This window comes from Trichosurus vulpecula, chromosome 1 (assembly GCF_011100635.1).
Source record: "Trichosurus vulpecula isolate mTriVul1 chromosome 1, mTriVul1.pri, whole genome shotgun sequence".
NCBI classification, from domain to species: domain Eukaryota; kingdom Metazoa; phylum Chordata; class Mammalia; order Diprotodontia; family Phalangeridae; genus Trichosurus; species Trichosurus vulpecula.
In genome coordinates, this window is record NC_050573.1 from 10573512 (window position 1) to 10592643 (window position 19132).

At 55.1% G+C, this 19132-nt stretch overlaps 1 protein-coding gene across 3 annotated transcripts in view; it reads left to right on the plus strand.

The window, feature by feature from the left end:
- TXNRD2 (thioredoxin reductase 2) overlaps positions 1 to 12291 on the plus strand; it is a 99388-nt gene extending 87097 nt beyond the window's left edge. For 2 of the 3 annotated variants that reach the window (XM_036767746.1, XM_036767763.1), the window contains exons 15-18: positions 2532 to 2603; positions 4165 to 4262; positions 9282 to 9585; positions 11584 to 12291. In XM_036767746.1, coding sequence (XP_036623641.1) covers positions 2532 to 2603; positions 4165 to 4262; positions 9282 to 9405 — 294 coding nt within the window. In that variant the 3' untranslated portion in view covers positions 9406 to 9585; positions 11584 to 12291. The remainder of the gene's footprint in view (positions 1 to 2531; positions 2604 to 4164; positions 4263 to 9281; positions 9586 to 11583) is intronic. The other variant, XM_036767755.1, reaches the window with a different exon arrangement.
- Positions 12292 to 19132: the final 6841 nt, after the last annotated feature.

The following is a 19132-nucleotide window of genomic DNA, read 5'->3' on the forward strand; positions in this document are numbered from 1 at the left end:
CAATACGGGGAGGGAGGCGCCGGCATGCCCATTTTACAGTTGAGGAAACTGAGGCAGGCGGTGGTTCAGCGACCTGCCCAATGTCACCCAGCTAGAGAGTGTCTGAGGCTGGATTTGAACCCGTCTCCCTGATGCTCCACCCTGCGCCCCATCCAGCTGCCACTTGGGGCTTACTCAGCGCTTATCAGGTTTTCTCTCTCCCCGAGAGGCTGCCAGCCCTTTGGCGTCAGGGATGCTTCTTGGGCAGACGCTGAGTGGGCTCCTGATGCTCCGAGGAGACGTGGAGGAGACCTCGGGGGTCTCTCCCTCCAGAAGCTCCTTGGGCGGGCAAGAGGAGGCTGGTGTTGGCCTGTCCGGGCACCACCACGTTGTGTCCTTCCTCCCTTCACCTCCTCTTCGCTGACACCGCCTGACTCAGGCCCGTCTCACCGCTCTCACAGCCTCCCTGCCTCCGGCCTCTCCCAGCTCCTCTGACCTGCCTTCCCAGCGCACTCGCTCTTCCTTCCGTCCGGCCGTCCTGGCCTTGCTGCCGTTCCTCACATGTAACCCCATTTCCCACCTCCGTGCTTTTGCACTGCCTGGCCCCCATGCCTGAAATGCTCCTCTTCCTCACCTCCACTCCTTAGACTCTATCCCTTTTTTCCCTCAAGCCTCAGCCCAAATGTGGCCCCCTTCCTGTCCCTCAGCCTCACGGGGGTTGCCCTGTAGCTTTGTTCCTAGCTAGACACGAGCGTTAGGACATGACTCGCTCTGTGTCCCCAAAGCCACGGGGTTGATCTCTCCCTGCTTCAAGTTTTAGACGTGTAAAGGCTTCCGCCAGGCGTCAGTCGTATCTGCTGAGCCGTCATTTACAGGTCACTCTGCCGGACACTGCCCGGATAAGGTGGCGGCATCCCTGGGCTCCCTCAGGTGTTTTATCCATCTCTAATAATGTCCTAACAACATCTGTTTCACTCCTCAAAGGACCGCAGTTTCATCTGTGACTCTGATGGAGATGATAACCTGCCTGATGTTCAGTGGATGACCTTTCATCCACCCCCATTAAGCCCCTCCTGTGTGCCAGGTGCTGTCCAAGGTGCTGGAGCCCCTGCCCTCCAGGGGAGGGCAGCCCATTGAGCAAGGCACCAGGGATCCATATGGGCACAAACTGCAAGCCAGGAAAGTGTAAATGCCTGGGAATGAGGCGGCGTGCAGGCCAAGCCTCAGAGGGTCCCCAGGGACAGGGTTGGGGCATAGCAGACAGTCTGGGTATACTCTTGACAGTAAGGAGAGTAATACATAATTCTACCAGGAAAAAGGAGGTTGGGGCCAGACCGTTCAGTTCTCAAGCTCCGTGCCACGCCCTCTGACCTTGGCTGTCTCCCAGGGCTCTGTCCAGACCCCTGTTCCCTGTCCTTTCTCTGTTCCCCCTTGTTAATCTCATCAGCTCCCATAGGTTTAACTACCATGGCTGTACAGATGACTCCCCCCTTCTCCGAGGTCCCTACCTCCCTGATGCCGCACTCTGCTCAGGCCTCTCCTGAGCTCCCCTGGCCTTTTGGACATCTCTAGCCAGATGTGACGTAGGCACCTCAAATACCTCCGATTATCAAAGGCAAGGAAGCAAGAATAGAAGACAGCCTTTGGTTCAGTTGGCCAGCTGCCAAGGTCAAGTCTGTGAAGGGAAGAAAGCAGGGCCAGGGCAGAGGGGTTGAGCTGAGCCAGGAGGCATGGAAGGATGGAGGCGATGGGGAGCAAGGCAGAGGAGGCTGGAAGGGCAGGGCTTGTGATGGGAGCGTTCAGCACCAGGGAGGTGGCAAACCCAAGGCCACGGCCATCCCTTTATCTAGGTGCACATCGACATGGATATTGTAGATTCCAGGTGGGAGCAGAATCTGCTTTAAGAGAAGCCCAGAGCCCGGGGGACTGGTCAGGCCCCGTCCACAGCATCGAGTGCATTTCTGGGTGATGCAGGCCACGAAGGACATTGATCAATTGGGAGAGATTAAGAAGGGGAACCAGGATGAGAAGGGCCTGGAGTCCATGAAGAAACTGGGAAGGTTTAGTCCGGACAAGAGAAAGCCGCTTTCAAGTATTTGAAGGGCCGGCACTTGGAAGTGCAATTAGATTTGGTCCATCTGGGCCTAGAGAGCAGAAGTAGGAGCCATGATGCGGCATGGTGAGGACGATGTTTGGGCTCGATGTAAGTTCCTCAGAGTGAGAAGCATGCCACTGTGGAGTTGGCTGCCTGGAGAGGCTGTGAGCTCTCCTACCTTGGAGGGTTCAGGCAAGGGGCTGTTGTGGTTCGGTGGCCATCAAGATGCCTTCCGGAGACATAGGGCCCCTTGCCCCACTCTGAGCCGTTAGAGGGAGCCTTAGGTGGACACCATTGTTGGGGCGACCTCAGGTGACCAAGGGGCCTCCTTCTCATGGCTGGATCAGAGCAGGCGGTTCTGGCGTCTCTGGTGATTCAGGTGCTCCAGAACCTCGAGCTCCTGGATGACCAGGCTGCATCGGGGACGTTCTTTAACCACATCCTTTTTTTTTTTCAGGTTTATCATGCATATTATAAACCTCTGGAATTTACTGTAGCTGAAAGAGACTCTACTCAGTGTTACATCAAAGTGAGTATTTGGCATAATTAATAATGTCTGTGTCTATGGAGCACTTTGTCCACAATCCTGGAAAGGGTGGAGGGCAGTCTTTCCTGCCTGTTTGGTGAGGAGCTCGTGGCTAGAGAGACAGTGGCTTACCCAGGGTGCAGAGGGAAAGCACCAAGCCCAAGCCAGGGCTTCTGTCTCCAGCACACTAACCATGTAGCTACACTGCCCCCAGTTAAGCTGTTGTTACTGTGTGCAAGGCTAGGTGCTGGCCTAGTGCCCAAGCACCAGGATCTTCTGCACTCTGCTGCTGTCCCTATGAAGGAAGCCACGGGGCTGGACATGGTCTCTCAAAGAGCCCATAGCCGCTGCTCACACCCCTTTTTGGGGGGCAGCGTTGGGCTGGTGTTTTACTTGGGCCGTAGGGAGGGAAATGCAGCCTCCTAAAGGCTCTGCTTGGGCATAGCCATTGGCTGAGGCCTCCCCTAGGATGCCAGATTTCCAGACCCAGCCCTCAGGGCTGGGCCCCCAAGCTTTGCAGAGAGAGAACCAACTGGATTTTCTCAGAGCATTCCTGAACTTGGCCTTCTGGTTGGAGTAGCCGGTGGGACAGCCTCAAGCAGGAGCATAGGCCTGAGTACTCGCTCCCCACAATCTGCACCCTTCATGCCTGCATGTGTTTGGGGGCCCCATCTGGAAGGGCTCAATGTGGCCTTCTCGCTTAGTGGAGCAGACAGGCCCAGTGAAGCCAAGGGGCCTGGTGCCTGAGGCATCCCAGGGAAGAAGTGGCAGTCAGAACAGTGTGAGGCCTGGGCCTCGGACTCTGAATTCTCTCCACGCCACCACCCTGGTGGGCAGGGTTGTTGTCCAACCTGGGAGCTCAAAGTGTCCCATTGGAACATAACCGCAGCTCTAAGGGCTGTGGGGTGTAGGGGCGGCTACCCAGGTGGCTTCTGGGTGACCTTGTGAGTATCTGACCACCTTGGCCTTTGGCGTCCTCATCTATAAAGTGAGATCGTCAGACCTGCTGATCTCCCAAGGCCTTTCCAGTGCTGACCCTCCACCCCTGTGATCTAGAACGTGGGAATGATTGGGCCCTTAAGTTCTTCCTGAGGCGATCCAAGCTGTCCGTGTCATCCATAATTCATAAGCATCATCCTCAGAGAGGATTTAGGAGCCGGTGTTTGTCCTAGACTCTCGGGGAGACCCTGTCCTGCTGCTTGTGTCAGGAGCCAGGAGCAGGTGCAGGGTTTGGGTCTGGGTCCGTGAGTTTGGTCCGAAGTGATCAGGGAGGGGAATTCTCCCGGCTTAGCCCTAGACCTCCGCACTGCCTGTCTTTACAGCCATCGTTCAGTGTTGCCGGTGAGTAGGAAGAAGAAGGCACTTCCATGTTCAGGCCTGGGTCTATGCAGCTCCCCCCGCCCCCCAACCCAGCTTCCTTCTAGCCCCGTAGAATTGAGTTCACTCTTGAGCCGTGCTGGACAGACCTTGGGTGTATCACTGACAGAGGGTGGGCCAGCCGCGCCCTCTCCTAGAAGATGCAGCTGCATCTGGGCCCGCCTCACTGGGGATGTATTGTTTTCAGATGGTGTGCTTGCGAGAGAGAGACCAGCGGATTCTTGGCCTTCATTTCATCGGCCCCCATGCAGGCGAAGTTATTCAAGGATTTGCTCTTGGAATAAAGTAAGTACGAAAGAATGTCTTCAGTTTATAAAGTTCTCCTCCTAAATTATTTTGAGATTATAGAGCATAGCTGCTTAATTTTGGCAACACTACAGTTGAAAAGACTCCATGTTTTATGTTACTTTTATGTAGTATTAGATGTATTTTCAGCAAAAATACTTCAGGTCTTTATTAAGATACCACAGGTTTAGTTCCAGAAGATCCCAGCTTTCTTCTGCAGCCAAATGTTATTCAACCTCCCAAAAAATCCTCTAAGTGCCCCCCTACCCTCTGTGGCTGCCTTGGGGGGCCCCCGGAAGAGGCACATCTTCCCCTCGGGCCTTCTGAAGCATTGTCAACCTCCCTGGCTCTGGGCAGGGAGAATGGTGTGGTACTGAAAAAGGCATCCTGACCCAGCCATCCTCAGCCAGTGAGGACACGCCTACTGTGTGCAAGGTGCACATGCCATTGGGAGTAAGGAATCTGTTTGGGGACGTGGCTCTGGGCTCCCCTCGGGTGGACTGGCCCCAAAAGGCCCCATTTCTTTTCTGTGCCACTCAGAGAGCATCATTCACTCTTCCCCACTGATGCCTGGGCCCACAGTGAGGAGGGTGTCTCTTCCTCCATGGCGTATAAGGAAGAGATTCCCATCTCTCCCTGCTGCGTGGCAGAGCCCTACGCCATCTGGATCCGCCGTGCTGCACAGAGTGAGAGAACTTTGGGTTGTCCCTAGAGATCCGAGATTTCTCCCATATGGGAAATTCCCTCCACCTCCCTGCCTTGGGAGACAGTTCAGCACCTAGTGGGCAGCTTTCTGGCTGGTAGGGAAGCCGTGGGGACGTGATTAAAATCAGAAGTAATACCAGACACATGGCTGACATTTTCAAAATGTGCCCAGTAGAAGGGTAGAAATCCCTGGCTGTCATTCAAGTGGACTCTCCCCTAAATGGCTGCCTAAACAGTCCACAATGGGATGAGTGCCGGTCAGTCTGGGCCCCGAGTAGGGTCCCCCACAGCCGTGGAGCTGCCACAGGAAGCGTCTGCTCCGTCTGGGCAGGGGGAGGCCACCGGACGGGCCAAATCCGTCACCCTCCACCCTTGCCTTCCTAGATCCCATCCTGTCTGTGGGATTGTATCCTATCAAATCCTGATCCGAGAGAGTAACCCAGCAGATGGGTGTTGCCTGAAGGGCACCGGCCAGTCCAGACTGTCATCACCGGGTCATTCTGTGGCCATTACTGGGTTTTTCCTCCTTGAGTGACTGGTGTAAATGAGAAGCAGAAAGGAGATTAGAAGAGAAGCCCCCAAACATGGCGGGGGTGGGAGTGGGGGGTGAGGGCTGCCGCTCCAGAACATTTGATTGAAATGGACCTTGAGACCACATATTTTCGACATGTGTTTGTAGTCCATTAATTGCCAGGGGTTCAGATTCTAGAATGGCATTTTGTACGATGTCATTGTTTTGAAGTTGTGTCCAAAATAACCATTGCAAGGAAGTCCGTGGAAGCGGAGATCTGGCCTGCCTCGCACGTGTGCGCAGGAGCCCAGGTGAGGTTTTCTGAAGGTCAGCTCAGAACGCTCCACAGGCAGGAGCTAGGCCTTGGTGCAGCAGCCACCAGCCCAGCTATTTCTGGGCCTCTTCACTTGGAGAATCCTGGCAAAGAGGCCGTGTGTGTGGTGGCACATGCCCAGGGGAAGCTGACACTGGCAGATGCCTGAAATTGGGGAGATCCGAGCAGCCGTTGGGCTAACGCCAAGGCCGCTACAAACACCACGAGCCCCCGAGAGCCAGGGGCCTCCAGTCTGACAAAGAAGGGCCCAACCAGCTGAGGTTAGAGACACAGAACAGGCCCAGGGCACTGGGCTGATGGCTTTGGGGAACCTTGTCACCCAAAGGGAAGGGAATGTGCATTTATTAGGCACTGAGCTAAGCAATTTACAAGTAGCATTTTGTTTGATCCAAAAAAACTAAAAGAAAGAGCTCAGTTTTACACAAATGCCTCCCCCCAGTTCCTTAAGACCTGATTAGTGAGGACTGATCATGGCAGGTCTGTCCGAATTATGAGAAATAAATGGTATTTGTTTCTGAGGAATACCCCCGCTGGCTAAGAGTCTTCCCGTGCTCTCCTGGCTTCCGTATTTCAGGGACCCCTCCCTTCATCAGGGCCATGCCTGTGCATGGAGCTGTGTGCTGCAGGGCAGTTTTCTTAGTGGTTTAGAAAGAGGCCTAGAGAACATAGAGATTCATCAGTCAGTTAACAGGCCTTGATTAAGCACTTGCTCTGTGTGCCCGGCATGGTGCTAGGTGCACACGCAGAACAGAAGGACCCCTGTCCCCGAAGGACTCACAACTCAATGGAAGACACGACGGTGACCAACTGGGGGTGTGTGAAGTCTCCCCAGGGGAGGTGAAGGGTTGGCAAGCACCCTGAGGTCTAGACAGGCCCAAACACTGGCCCAAATCCAACAAGATGAAATCCGCTGGGGCCGAATGGGAGGGCACAGGCCGCAGCTCAGAAAGGCCACTTGGCCAGCGCTCCAAACCAGGCGAGGCCATGGCTCTGCTCTGATACCCTGGGAGATCATCGATGCCTCTGTGTCTAGCAGGGTCAGCAGGGCAATACTGCCATGACCTCAGACTGTCCTAGGAAGGGCTCAGGACGTGATGGTCACACCTCCTTCTGTCACATGGTCTAAGGAGCCAGCTGCTGTCTGGAGGAGAATGGCCAGGCTGGGAAAGGGCCTTGTGTTCGTGCCCCAAGAGGACAGGTGAAGGAGCTTAATCTGGAGGAGGGAAGCCTAGGGTTGGGGGCAGAGACATGGCGCCCGGAGACATGGATCTGCAGGGTCTCTTTGGAAGAGGGGAGACTTTTTTCTTCCAGAACCAAGAGCGCTGGGCAGGATTGCAGAGACACAGATATAGGCTTGATAGAATGAAGAAGAGGCATAACAAAGTAAAGATGGTCACCCCCCAAAAAAGCCTGAGGGGCAGGGAGACTAGATAGGGAAGAACTGAGGGCCTGGGGCCCATGAGAACGGACAGACATGCCCAGGGTCTGTGTCAGGGAAGGCTGAGACTGCAGACACCTCAGAATAGTCCAGCGAGGGAGGGAAAGCTTCCCCACCCTGAGAGCCCTCCCAGAGTGGACAGGACTGCACACAAGATCCCTTCTCAGGGAGCAGTCAGACTCGGTGGCCACTAGGTCCCTTTGTCAGAGGGAGGTGAAAACCACCCTGAGGGGATTGGAGGGGCTGAGGTGAGGCTGGATTGGTCCAAAAACACTTTAAAGGCATGTGTGGAAAGGGACCAAAACTGCTCATGCCCTTTGACACCAAGGAGGTCGGCCCCCAGACATCCCCAAATAGTTACTCCCAGCAGCATTTCTTGTGGTCCTAGAGGCCTGGAAGGGAAGCAGGGGCCCTTAGGCGGGGGGCACCAAGCAAAATGGGGCCTGTGAGGAATGGAATGTTCTTGGGCGTGAAGAAGGGAAAGGCAGGAGGGGTCCCCAGAAGCCAGGTAGGGAGGCATGGAAAAGGTTCACCCAATGACTCCAGTAGTGTAAGTGAGGACCAGCCTGGGGCCTGGAGGACAGAGAGCGAGTGGGGGGAGGTGGGGGACTGCTGGGGCAGGGGGTCACACTCCCTCCCAGACCGATGCCATGCTGTTTGTGCTGGCTTGGAAGGAGGGGCTCCCTCCAGAAATGACCCTGTGATGTGAAGAAAGGATGGCTACGAGACTCTTGTTGAATGTCCCTGTGAGCCTGAGGGAGGGAGGGGTGCAGTGTGAGTCCAGATGGCCTTGGCCCCGATGGCCCGGGGAGGGTGTGGGGGAGGCAGCGCTGGAGGAGAGCCCAGCCCACCTCAGGGAATAATGGAAGAAGGAGCCAGGCCAGGAGGGGAAGACGATGGGTTTGGGGAAGCCCCTTTACCCCCATGGGACCCCCTTTCCTCCTTCATGAAATGAGAGCAGATTGGATGCCTCTGAGGTCCCTGGGGCTCCACATCTAGGGTCCTACGAAGTCATCTCTGCCTGTGAAAATGAAATCCACAGGGGCAACAAGATGGGCAGGGGAGAAATCCCCAGGGACAGAGGCCTGGGGGCCCCGTGCTTAGGACTTCAGAGGAGGAACAAGGGCCAGCAGAGGCCGTGGGGAAGAGTGGTCAGACCCAGGCGGAGGCCGGCCAAAAGGAGTGACCCCGGGGATAGTGGACAGCCAGGGCTCAGCGGGAGCTCCAGGAAGGGTGAGGCCATGAGGACATAGAGGAGGGCGTCAGACTGGGCAGTAACAGGGACAGAAGTCAGAGAAGAGGGAGGTAACAGCGAATGGGTGAGGAGGCCGGTGAAGCCAAGGGACAGGTGTTTGTGGGCAGGGGGATCAGAGCATGTCTCTAGGCATCAGGGAGGACCCAGGAAACAGGAAGAAAGAAAAGAGGAAAAGAAGGAATAGATGTCACAGAGTGCTCAGCTTGGTCTGGACACGTGGGGAGCACAGAGAGGAGAGGAGGGATCTCCACATGGGGGCCTCCATTACTCCAGTCCGGTCAGAGACAAGTCCCTCCTCCAAGAGAAAGGAGGGTGGCAGGGCCTTGGGAGCCTGAGGAGAGAAGGGTGGAGGCAGCCCTTCTGGGGAGGGGGAGGCGGGCTGAGCACAAGGACAGAGGAATCTGTGGTGGGCCCAGACCGCATTGCAGGCAGCAATGGGCAGCACTGCCCCTGCAGCCCCTGAGGCCTTGTGGAGCCAACTCAGGACCCATGGTGCCCACCGCCCCCCCCCAGCCTGGTCAGTCCCCCATGACTCCCCAGTCCCTGCAGCCTCTGAGGCCTCGTGGGTGACAGAGCCTCTTAAGGACCCTGCGGTGCCTGCCCCTCCCCAGTCAGTCTCCCTGTGACCCTCCCCCCAGTCCCTGCAGGGCCCCCAGCAGGGGAGACTGTGCCACTGTTGGCCTTGCCACCCCATCCATGGATGGGACCATTAGGGGTTCTCCAGTCCTGTGGCCTGGGTATGACCTGCCTCCTAATCCTGCTCTGCCTTTTTCTAGATGCGGGGCCACATATCCCCAGATGAAGAAGACAGTAGGCATTCACCCAACCAGTGCCGAGGAAGTGACCAAGCTGTGGATCACCAAGCGCTCAGCCTTGCCGGCAACTGTCACGGGCTGCTGAGGCTAAGCGCCCATCCCCGGATAATCCCAGGAGCACCCAGCATCCTCCTCTGTCAGCACTACCAGCTTCCTCTGTCTCTGAGCCTTAGTCCACTCATTTCAGCGCATGTGATTTCATTGGAGCCCCTCACGCAGCCCGGAATCCAGGCCCAGATGTGCCTGTAAGGTCTGTTGCCCAGAGGTCAGTCGGATGGGATGGCTTGGAACCCTGGTGAGGGCAGGTGGGAGCCTTAGCTGGAAGAATGGCATGGGGGTGGGGCCGGGTCACCCAGAGAAGATGAGGGCAAGGGGTGGGGGCCCTCAGGTGTTTGTCACCAGCATCCTCTCTGAGCAGCTCAGTGCTGGCCTTCATACCCCCCAGGGAAGCCTCCCAGTGCCTGCCTCCTGACAGAAGCTCATGGGCTCCTAGGCCTCAGACTATTGGCCACCGGCTTCCTTCCTGCTGCTCAGACGGTCTGCTGGGCCGCACCCTCCCGAGAGATTTCCAGTGCTTACTCACAGATGTGGGCTCTGTCCAAGCAGTGAGCCCCAGGCCACCGAGCTGTGCTCTCCCCTTCCCCCAAGGTATCGCAGCCTGGCCGAGGGTCTTCACGCATCCCCTCCTGACCTCCAGTGAGGAGCAGGCTTAGGCCCAGGCTTTCTAGCTCGGAGGGAGCTGTGAGTGCCTGCGGCCCCCTGGCCAAGCCCCAGGAGCCCAGCCTCTCCCTCCAGCTGCAGGGAGAACAGGTGGAGGTGTCAGACCGCCCATCCCAAACTCATTGGCACCAAGTCTCAGGGGCAGCCAGCTCAGGGCATGGGAGCTGGTCAGCAGCTCCACGGGAACCCTCAGATGGCAGCTCTGTTCAGGGCTTAGAAGGCAGAGAGGGTTGGGTTAGTTTCATCAAGAGACATTTAGAATTTGGGGAATTGTTTTTCAAAATGAGGCCATCCCAGCGCGGTGACAGGTTCGGCTCTGGCTAGCATAGGCTGATCTCCAGACTGTCCAGGAGGGGGAGACGCTGCCTCACTCGTGGCACGGTGAGGGACGGCTTGGTTTCAGGGCCTGGGTGGTGGGCAACTGAGCACATGGACAGGAGAGAGCTGAGATGGGAGGGATCCCCGCCCCACCCGCCCCCAGGCCCCTGGCAGTGACAGGCCAGGCTCCAGCTGTATCTGCCATCCAAGGGACGGATTTGGTGGATTCATTAGGTCTTGTTTCCCTGCAAGTGTGGGGCTTCAGCAAATCTTTTCCCAGCGAGCCCAGCCCTTTGCATCTTAACGGGATTAACTATTGGAGAAGTGGAGAGAGACCTGGAGCCACAGGCCCCCTCGGTGTCTGACCTCTCAGGGTCTCCATGGGCACAAGGAGGGGTTTGGACCAGGCCATCTAGAAAGAAGGCCTCTTCTGCCCATCTGCCCATTGCACAGTGCTTGGGGATCCATTGGAATCATTCTTTTTAAAGAACCTAGGCCCATTCTTAGACCGTGAGTTTGGACCAGAATTCCTTAGCCCCAGCTCTGCCTCCCTGCTGGGGCTGAGATCCTCAAGTACCTGCTCTTTATGCAGCCATGAATTTTTGGTTAGGGTGCAGCCTGCTCCTCTCCTCCTCCTCCTCCTCTTTTCCTCCTCTTTTCCTCCTCTTCCCCTCCTCTTCCTCCTCCTCCTCCTCCTTCTCCTCCTCTTCCTCCTCTTCCTCCTCCTCCTCCTCCTCCTCCTCCTCTCTTTCCCTCCCCTCATCCTCCTCCTCCTCTGCACCACCTTCCCAGAGTGGAGGCCTGTCACCTCGAGGTGAGTGAGCTGTGGGTGCCTTTAGGCGAGAACAGAATTCCTGAGGAAATGCAGGGTTCGGTGTGTGCGTCCCAGCATCTGGTAGATAAGATTCCGCCCTCAGATCCTGTCGACAGAGCTGCCTGCTGGTGAAGGGAATCATGTTAGGAAGGAACCCGAGGCTGCCTGGAAGGCTGCCTGTTTGCTGCTGCTCCCTGCGTGAAAACGCTTGGGAAAGGGGGTCCCGTGGCCTCCCTTTCCCACCCGCCGCTGCCGCCGCCTCCGTCCAAAAGCCCATATCGCCTTTGATACAGAAAAACAGAGGACATCCTGAGGAAACACCATCAGAATGTTCAGCGTAACACAAATGGTTTGTTGAGGGCCTTGGGGAAAAAAAAGCCAGACTGAAAATAAAATTTTATTCTTTTACAGTGTTTTTCCAACCCTGAAACGTCCCCTGTTACCCAGCCTACCTGCGTCCGTGATGGCGGTGGGAACGGAAGCAGGACCTTTGTTTTAGCGGCAGAGACATTGGCCACGTGGACAGCAGGCAGCCACCTCCCTCTGGGCAGTCCAGCCCTCTCAGGGCCACCTCTGGTTCTGTGCTTGTCCTCTAGGCCCGGGCTCTCGTGGACACTGGGCCAGAGTGACAGGGCACAGGACCCGAGGATGCTGGGGGTGAGCCTCCCCTCAGCACCAGGACAGGCGGAGGATCTGCTTCTTAACAGGGTCCTGATGGATTCTTAAGAACTTGTTTGTGATAATCACCATGTTCCTGCCCAGAATTACTGTTGTCTGTCAGTCACAGACTGAATCCGGTGCTAATTTACCCAAAGACATTTTCTCTGATCAAAGGAAGGAAGGTGAGGAATCTTCTTCCCCCTTGTCTGTGTACCCTGCTCATTTCCTGACAGATCGCTGTGTGCTCCTCCGGGGATGGCCCTTAGCTGGGGAACCGCCCGCCCATCGTGGGATGGATCCCCCACAGCTCATGTTTGTATCCTAATGCCAGACCATGACGACTTGTACAGAAACCCACCCAGTGGGCTGTGCAAGTCTGAGCTCCCCTGGTATTTCTTGTGTATGTGAGAGAGAGAATCTAAATTAGCTCATAAATAAAGAAGATGCTTTATTCGCTACTGTGCTCTTCTGGAATACTCGAGATCCACCAAGGGGGGAGTTAGCCCAGGGGCCCAGGCTGGGGGGCTAGCTGTGGCCCAAGAGCGTGGGGACAGCAGAGGGGCAGGCATAGCAGAGAGAGGAAAGGGCCCTGCCCTCTGAGTGTATCCCACAAGCAGCCTCTGCCTCTGAGCAGGGGACTACCTGGAAACTGACACAATTCTGAGTGGTCTGGAGAGGAGGCCTCTGGCCGGACGTGTGCACGAGGCCTCCATCCATCCAGCCCAGAGGACAGAGAGTCTGACCCTGCTAGCCCATGGGCCTTAGACACCGGTAAAAGTCACCCTCCATTAATTTTTCAAGCCACCAAAAATCAAAATCTTCACCAGGCCAGACGTTGCAGCCAGTGGATACGTAGTGAAAGGCGGGTGCTGAGTCACCCTGAGGGCTGCCCTACCCTCTTGGGTCCTGCCTGTCCTGTCTCACTCTGGCCTCGGCCTCCTTCCTTTGTCCAAAAGGCCATCAGGCCAGCACATGCTCCCAGATCTGGGCGCCCCCGCCGAATGCCACCCCCCTTCAGATCTGGGCCCAGGACGGGAGTTCCTGTTTGGGCTCCCACTGGCAGACCAGGAAGGCTTCTCGTGGCTCCGGATGAAGTCAGCAGCAGGCCCGGGAAGGAGGGGGTGGGAAAAAAAAAAAGGCGAAACCACAGGCTTTGTTCCAAAGTAGCATGCAGAAGATTTGGTGTAATTATTTTAATTGGTATGAGTGTTGGAGTATTTCTCTCCACTCAATGTCAGGTACCTAATTATATTTCCATTGTGTGCTGAAGTCAATATTGTCAAGCCATCCTCGGCGCTAATCCTTCACATTGAGGGTTGATGGGCCGAGTGAAATCCTCCCTTCAGCAGCTTGTTGTCGGGCCCGTCAGTCAGCTCGCCCTGGCAGCGGGGCCCCAGCAGGGCCCAAAGAAAACAGCACTTAGGGCTCCCAAGACACGGATGGGACCCTACTTGTCAGGGAACAAAGGAGAGTTCTTTCCTCTCTAATGGGTAAATGAAACCCTTAAGACATGTCAATATAAAAGCCAGAGTAGGTAGTGAACTCCCAGACTCGGGCTGACTCTCCAATTAAGACGCCAAACTGATGGAGGGGCTAAGCCGCTGTCCCACTCTCACAAGTCAGATAATAAGATTATCATGTCTCATTTACCACATGGCTAAAAATACATCGGGTGCCAGAGGCTTGGGGAGGGAGAGAAAGCCTGCTTCCAACCGCCCCCTCCCAGAGAATGCCGGGCAGCCCAGCCCTGTTGGAGAAGCCGTGGGCTTTTCCTGGCCTTGGAGGCAAAAGCCTGCCTACAGATTCCTACACCAGGACCCAGGGAAGCGTCTGGAGGGTGTCCAGCCCTTTCCTGGCAGAAGCCACCCCCAGCGGCATGGAGAGGGCCCTTTGGGGCGGGGGGAGCCCTGGGGACAAGCTTCGTCGGGCCTTCTGGTCCCTCAGGAATGACCACGTGTCAAAGCTCTGAAAGTAACTCTGGGATCTGTTCACTTCTCCTGAACAGAAAGTACATCGAGGCTGGGGACCCCCAGGATCTTTGCTCTTCTGGTCACTGCTGGGCAAGCAGTGAGGGCCAAGCAGATGTGTTCCTGTCAGGGTCTGGCTTCCCCTGAACCATCCAACAGATCATAGGATCATAGGTCCAAGACTGGAAGGGGTTGAACACCATCGAGTCCATCCTTCTATACTTTACAGATGAGGAAGCAGGCCCAGGCCCACGGTCACATAGTTAACAAAAGACAGAGATGAAATTCGAACTCGGGGCCTTTGACCTTTGAACCAGGACTTTCCACTGTATTGCAAGGTTTGAGGGTGTCTCAGTCCAGATTCACACAGATGCATCGCCCACCATCCTGAGGCCAGGAAGGTAGAGGGCAGGAACTCCCTTTGGCCTCTTTTCATATCCTCGGTGGATACTCTTAACAGAGTGCCTGGCACATAGTAGGTGCTTCATAAACGTTTTTTGTTTGATTGAGACTTAAGGAAATTACATCATGCGAGCGAAGCTTTTTGCCTGGAAATGGTGAGTACCATAAACTGGCTTTTTCTGTCAGCCCAGTGAGGATTGCCCAGAAACAGGGCAGTCAAGTGTTTGAGGCCAACCAACCATCCACAGGGCCACGGCAATCTTGTGCTGCAGTTTGTTGGGATGCTAGACCGCCCCTCACCAAAAGAAGACGTGTGTGTGTGTGTGTGTGTTTACATCTAGATCATGTGTCTGTGTATCTGAGTATATCTGTGTCCATGTGTGTGTGTCCATGTGAGTATTTCTGTGGACATGTCTATATACATGCAGGGCACCTCAAAAGTTTAATGCCATCATTAAAACTTTTCGAATGTACTCAGACTTTTGGGACACCCCCAATTGGACCCACAAAAATCGAATTAGATTACCTTTGTAAGAGCTCACATTTCTCTGTTCTTTATCATTGGTAGGGGGCTGTGCCACCCCAAGGGATTTCCCTGTGCCCATTCTACAGGTGAGGAAATGGACTCATATGACTTGTCCAAGGTCACACAGCTCGTTAGTGGTTAGAACCCAGTTCTTCTGAGAGCAAGTTCAGTGTTCTGTCCACACAACCATGAATTTAGGCTTCCTGCGGCTTAGCATGACCACAGCTAAGAGACCGTAGCGGGCTATGGCCAAGGTCTTAGGGATGGGACCTTTTCCAAGTGTCTATCAATGATGTTTCCTTTGACTGGGATGGCAAACTATGGGACACCATGAGCTCAAAAGAATTGGTATCAAAGATGACCCTCAATAGGACAAAAGTATCCTCGGCAGAGGTGGGGCAGGATGTGCAGGTCAGTAATCGGTGATCTCATCCATTCAGATCCTAGCCGTCTTGGCCGTGTCCTCTAACCTTACCCCGGGGGCTCTCCTCCACTCTGATTTCCCTGACATCAGAAGGATATCAGAGGAGTGGGTGGGCTGAGCGGCCCCTCACTCATCCTCACGCTCATGGCTTGACCAGCTCATCTTCCTGTTTCCATCAGACCTTTCCCAGCACTCTGTGTTTCCTTGCTCGGCTCATGATTCCCATGTTCAGTTTTCAAAGAGTGCCGTGTTCCGTGTCTTGCACCCCCAGTAAAATATTGATACTGAAACAACGGACCTTTATTTCTGGGAGAAACAAAGCATCGATAATGGAGTTTTTCAGTTTCCTAAAATCGATTCAGTCTGTTCTTCCCCTTTTCAGTTCTGGGTCCAGCTTGCCAAGGTTGGTCTGTCGACAAGGATTGCTCGGCCCTCTTGTGTGTCCAACTGTGTCTTATTTTTTATAAGAAGATCCCTAGCAGGGTGTGCCCTGGATTGTCTCTGTTCCCTGTGAATTGCACACGTTTATCTGGCGTGGCGCCCCCTCGGACCTGCAGAATCATCGTCACCCTCCCCTGCCTTCCTCACGCAGCAAGTGAAACCTTAACCTTCCCCTATGACCTTGGACGAGCTGGTTAACCACCCTCTTCCACCTTCCAGTTTGGGCTGTTGAATAAAAGGCCCCTATTGTATGTGTTAATTATATGTGAGGAATAGTGCTGAGTCTCCCAAAGGCTGATCCCAGCCTCGGGAACAGCTGCCACCAGCCGGCTCATCCCAAGCTCGTCTCCAGGTGGAACAAGTGTCTCATCCCTGGGAGCCCAGAGCAGGCCAGGAGGCTTCCTTCCAAAGCCTGGTTGCATCAGCCAGAAATCTGATGGGAAAAGTGGATTCCCCCTGCGGGGGAAGGAGAAGCGGTGGAGACGGGGTCATGTTTAGACAAGGTGCCTGCCTGGTTGCCAAGGGGGAGGCCCGGGAGTCTGCAGCCTGTCAGAGCTGGCATCTTAGAGGAAAATGTGATCCCAGCCCAAAGGGTTTGGTTTCAGCCGCACTGGCTCGGCTGTGTCAGGCAGTGAGCGGAGATACCTCACCGGAGCCGGCCCCCAAGAATGGACCTGGGCTTCTAGGCCCAGCCAGCGGTTCCTGAAGCTGCTTGGGTGTAGATGCTCCCCAGCTACTGAGACCTTAGCAATGCCCTAGAGGCCTGTCCCCCTATTTTAGAGGGGGAAGGCAGGGAGAGAGCCCAGGGTCCCTCAAATTTTCCATCATGCCCCACCTGGATGGGTGTGGGTGTCCCCCAACTGCCTGCCTTGGCTTGCCCAAAGTGTCGGTGGCAGAGGGAGAGTGGAGCCTGGCCCAGACAGGACTTCTGGCCTTCGTTCTTGGGTAACCTTGCAGCTCAGGCCACCGTGGGCTTGGGCGACAAGTCCCCGGGCTTCCTCAAAGATACCAAGGGCTGTGGGCATGAGAGTAGGTGTGGGCAACTAGATGTGACTGCGGCTGTACGACCAGAGTTCAAATCCTACCTGTGACGCGTATGAGCTGTGTGGCCTTAAGCAAGTCCCTTAACCTCTGTCTGCCCAGTTACCTGGTTTATAAAACAGGAATGGTGGTAGTAGCTACCACACGGAGGAATTGTGAGGATCAAATGAGGTGATATTTATAAAGCGCTTTGCAAACCTTAGAGCTCTATACGAATGCTGGCTGTTATTACTATGAACTATTATGGTTAGCTGTGTGACCTTGGGCAGGTCCCCTAACTGCTGCCTGCCTCAGTTTCCTCATCTGTCCCAGGGCCGTTGTGGGGATCCAAGGAGGATAATTGTAATTAGCACGGTGCCTGGCACACAGTAGGTGCAATAGAAATGTCAGCTTTCATCATCATCGTCATCATTAAACAAATGTATAAATGAATAGTATCTTGCTTTTAAGCTGAAATCACTTGTTTTCTAACAATTTTTAGGAGTGCTTTTTGGTTTTTCACACCATAATCTTTTTCCATTGTCACCCCCACCACTGAAAAAGAAAAAAGACCGACACGATGAACATTTCTGATAGTGTATGCAGCATCTCACCTCCGCAGTCCCCCACCTCCCTCCTTGGATCACGTCCGGCCATCATTTTCTGGAAACAAATTCCTTCCCATGATTCCTTGATCAGGAAGGGGAAAAGCTTCCTTCCCTTGCTGGACAACGACCCTGCTCCATGCTGGGCTGTGACTCACCCGCAGGCACCGCTGTCCGCACTGGCCGGGGAGACCAGAGGGTACAGTCGCCTGGCTCCAGGTTCCACGGAGCAGCCACCAGTCCCCATGATGAATCCTATGGAGCCAAGGGCAGGAAGTTATTAAAGACCATCAGCCCTGGAGGGGAAGGAGAAATCTCAGCCAGGGCCCATAATGAGATCCTGAACGGCTGTGGCCTTCACAGCTCTGCCCTCGGGCACACACAGGCTGGGCATGGGGGGCACGGGCCTCGGGGCCATTTTCCAGCCTTTCCCTATAAATGACTTGTACCATCCTGGGTGTTTTCTAGTCTCCATCTCCATCCAATCAACCCTTCATTTGTCCCTGCATGTCTGTCAGTTGGGGTGGAAAAATTCCCCCGCACACCAGCTCTGGAGAATGTTCCTGGTAACCTACAATTAACCTCCCCCAATCGCTCCATAATCTGGTATAATTGCATTTTTCAGAGATTGTGCAATGATGTTGAGAGGGAGAATGGCAGAACTCAGCGTGTGTCTCTGAGACCTGGAGCTGTTTTCTTCTGGGCCTCAGTGTTCCCGTACCTGAAATGGGGGCAGCAGCGATGGCTCCCTCCAGGAGGGATCTGGGGTATGTGTGGCACAGGGGCCATGCCCATGACCTCCAGCCCTCCCATCCCGGGGCCACCCTTTCCCTGACACCTCCTACATTCCTTTGATCCATCCCCCTCCCCTCCATTATGCCACACCCTGTGACTCAGTCCATCCCATGGCATCCCCGTAGTCCTCAATCTGCTGACCTCCAAGGCCACAAAGTTTGGGGTCCCATTTGATGCTTTTTTCTCCCTCCCTTCTCCCCTTCTGTCTATGGGCATGGCCGGTGTGGGGGATGGGAAGCGGGACTGGATAGTGGAGAAAGCATTGCCCTTGGAGGCAGGGAGACCTGGGCTTCAATCCTGCCACAGACACCCAGCAGCTTTGTGACTATGGGCGCCTCCCCCCAGGCCCCACTCTGCTCTTCCAAGACTTTCCATTGAGGAGGGCTCTCAAGCCAGCCAGGTCACATTCCTCTCCAGGCTGCTTCTCCCTGTCTCTCTCTCTCTCTGTCTCCCTCTCTCTCTGTCTCCCTCTATCCTCTGTCTCTTTGTCTGTCTCTCTGTCTCTGTCAGTCTCTCTGTCTCTCTCATTCTGTCTCTCTCTGTCTCCCTCTCTCCTCTATCTCTCTTTGTCTGTCTGTCACATCTGTCTCCATCCCTCTGTCTCTCAATCTCTCTCTGTCTCTCTTTCTCTGTCTGTCTCTCTCTGTCTCCCTCTCTCCTCTATCTCTCTTTGTCTACCTGTCACCCCTGTCTCCATCTCTCTGTCTCTCAATCTCTATCTCTATCTCTATCTCTCTGTCTCAGTCTCTCTCCCCACCCCCATCTCTCCATCTCTGTGTCTCTCTGTCTCTCCATCTCTCTGTCTCTGTCTCTCTGTGTCTCAACCCCCCCCCCCCAACTGGGTCACAAGTCAGAGCACCTGAGTTCGAATCCCCACTGGGCTACTTACTACCTGTGTGACCCAGGACACATGGCTTCTCTGCTCTGGGCCTCAGGATTCCCTCTGCATAAAGTGAATCTCAGTCCCCCGAGATCCTTTGTTCTCTCCTGGCTCTGGGGAGACACTGTTGCCTCGACCCTTCTGCCCAAGGCCCCCTATTTGCCCGAGCTGCACCTTGGAGGGAGCAGCCACCAGAGACTGCTGATTGCCCCCTTTTCTCAGATGGGTATGTGCCCAGAG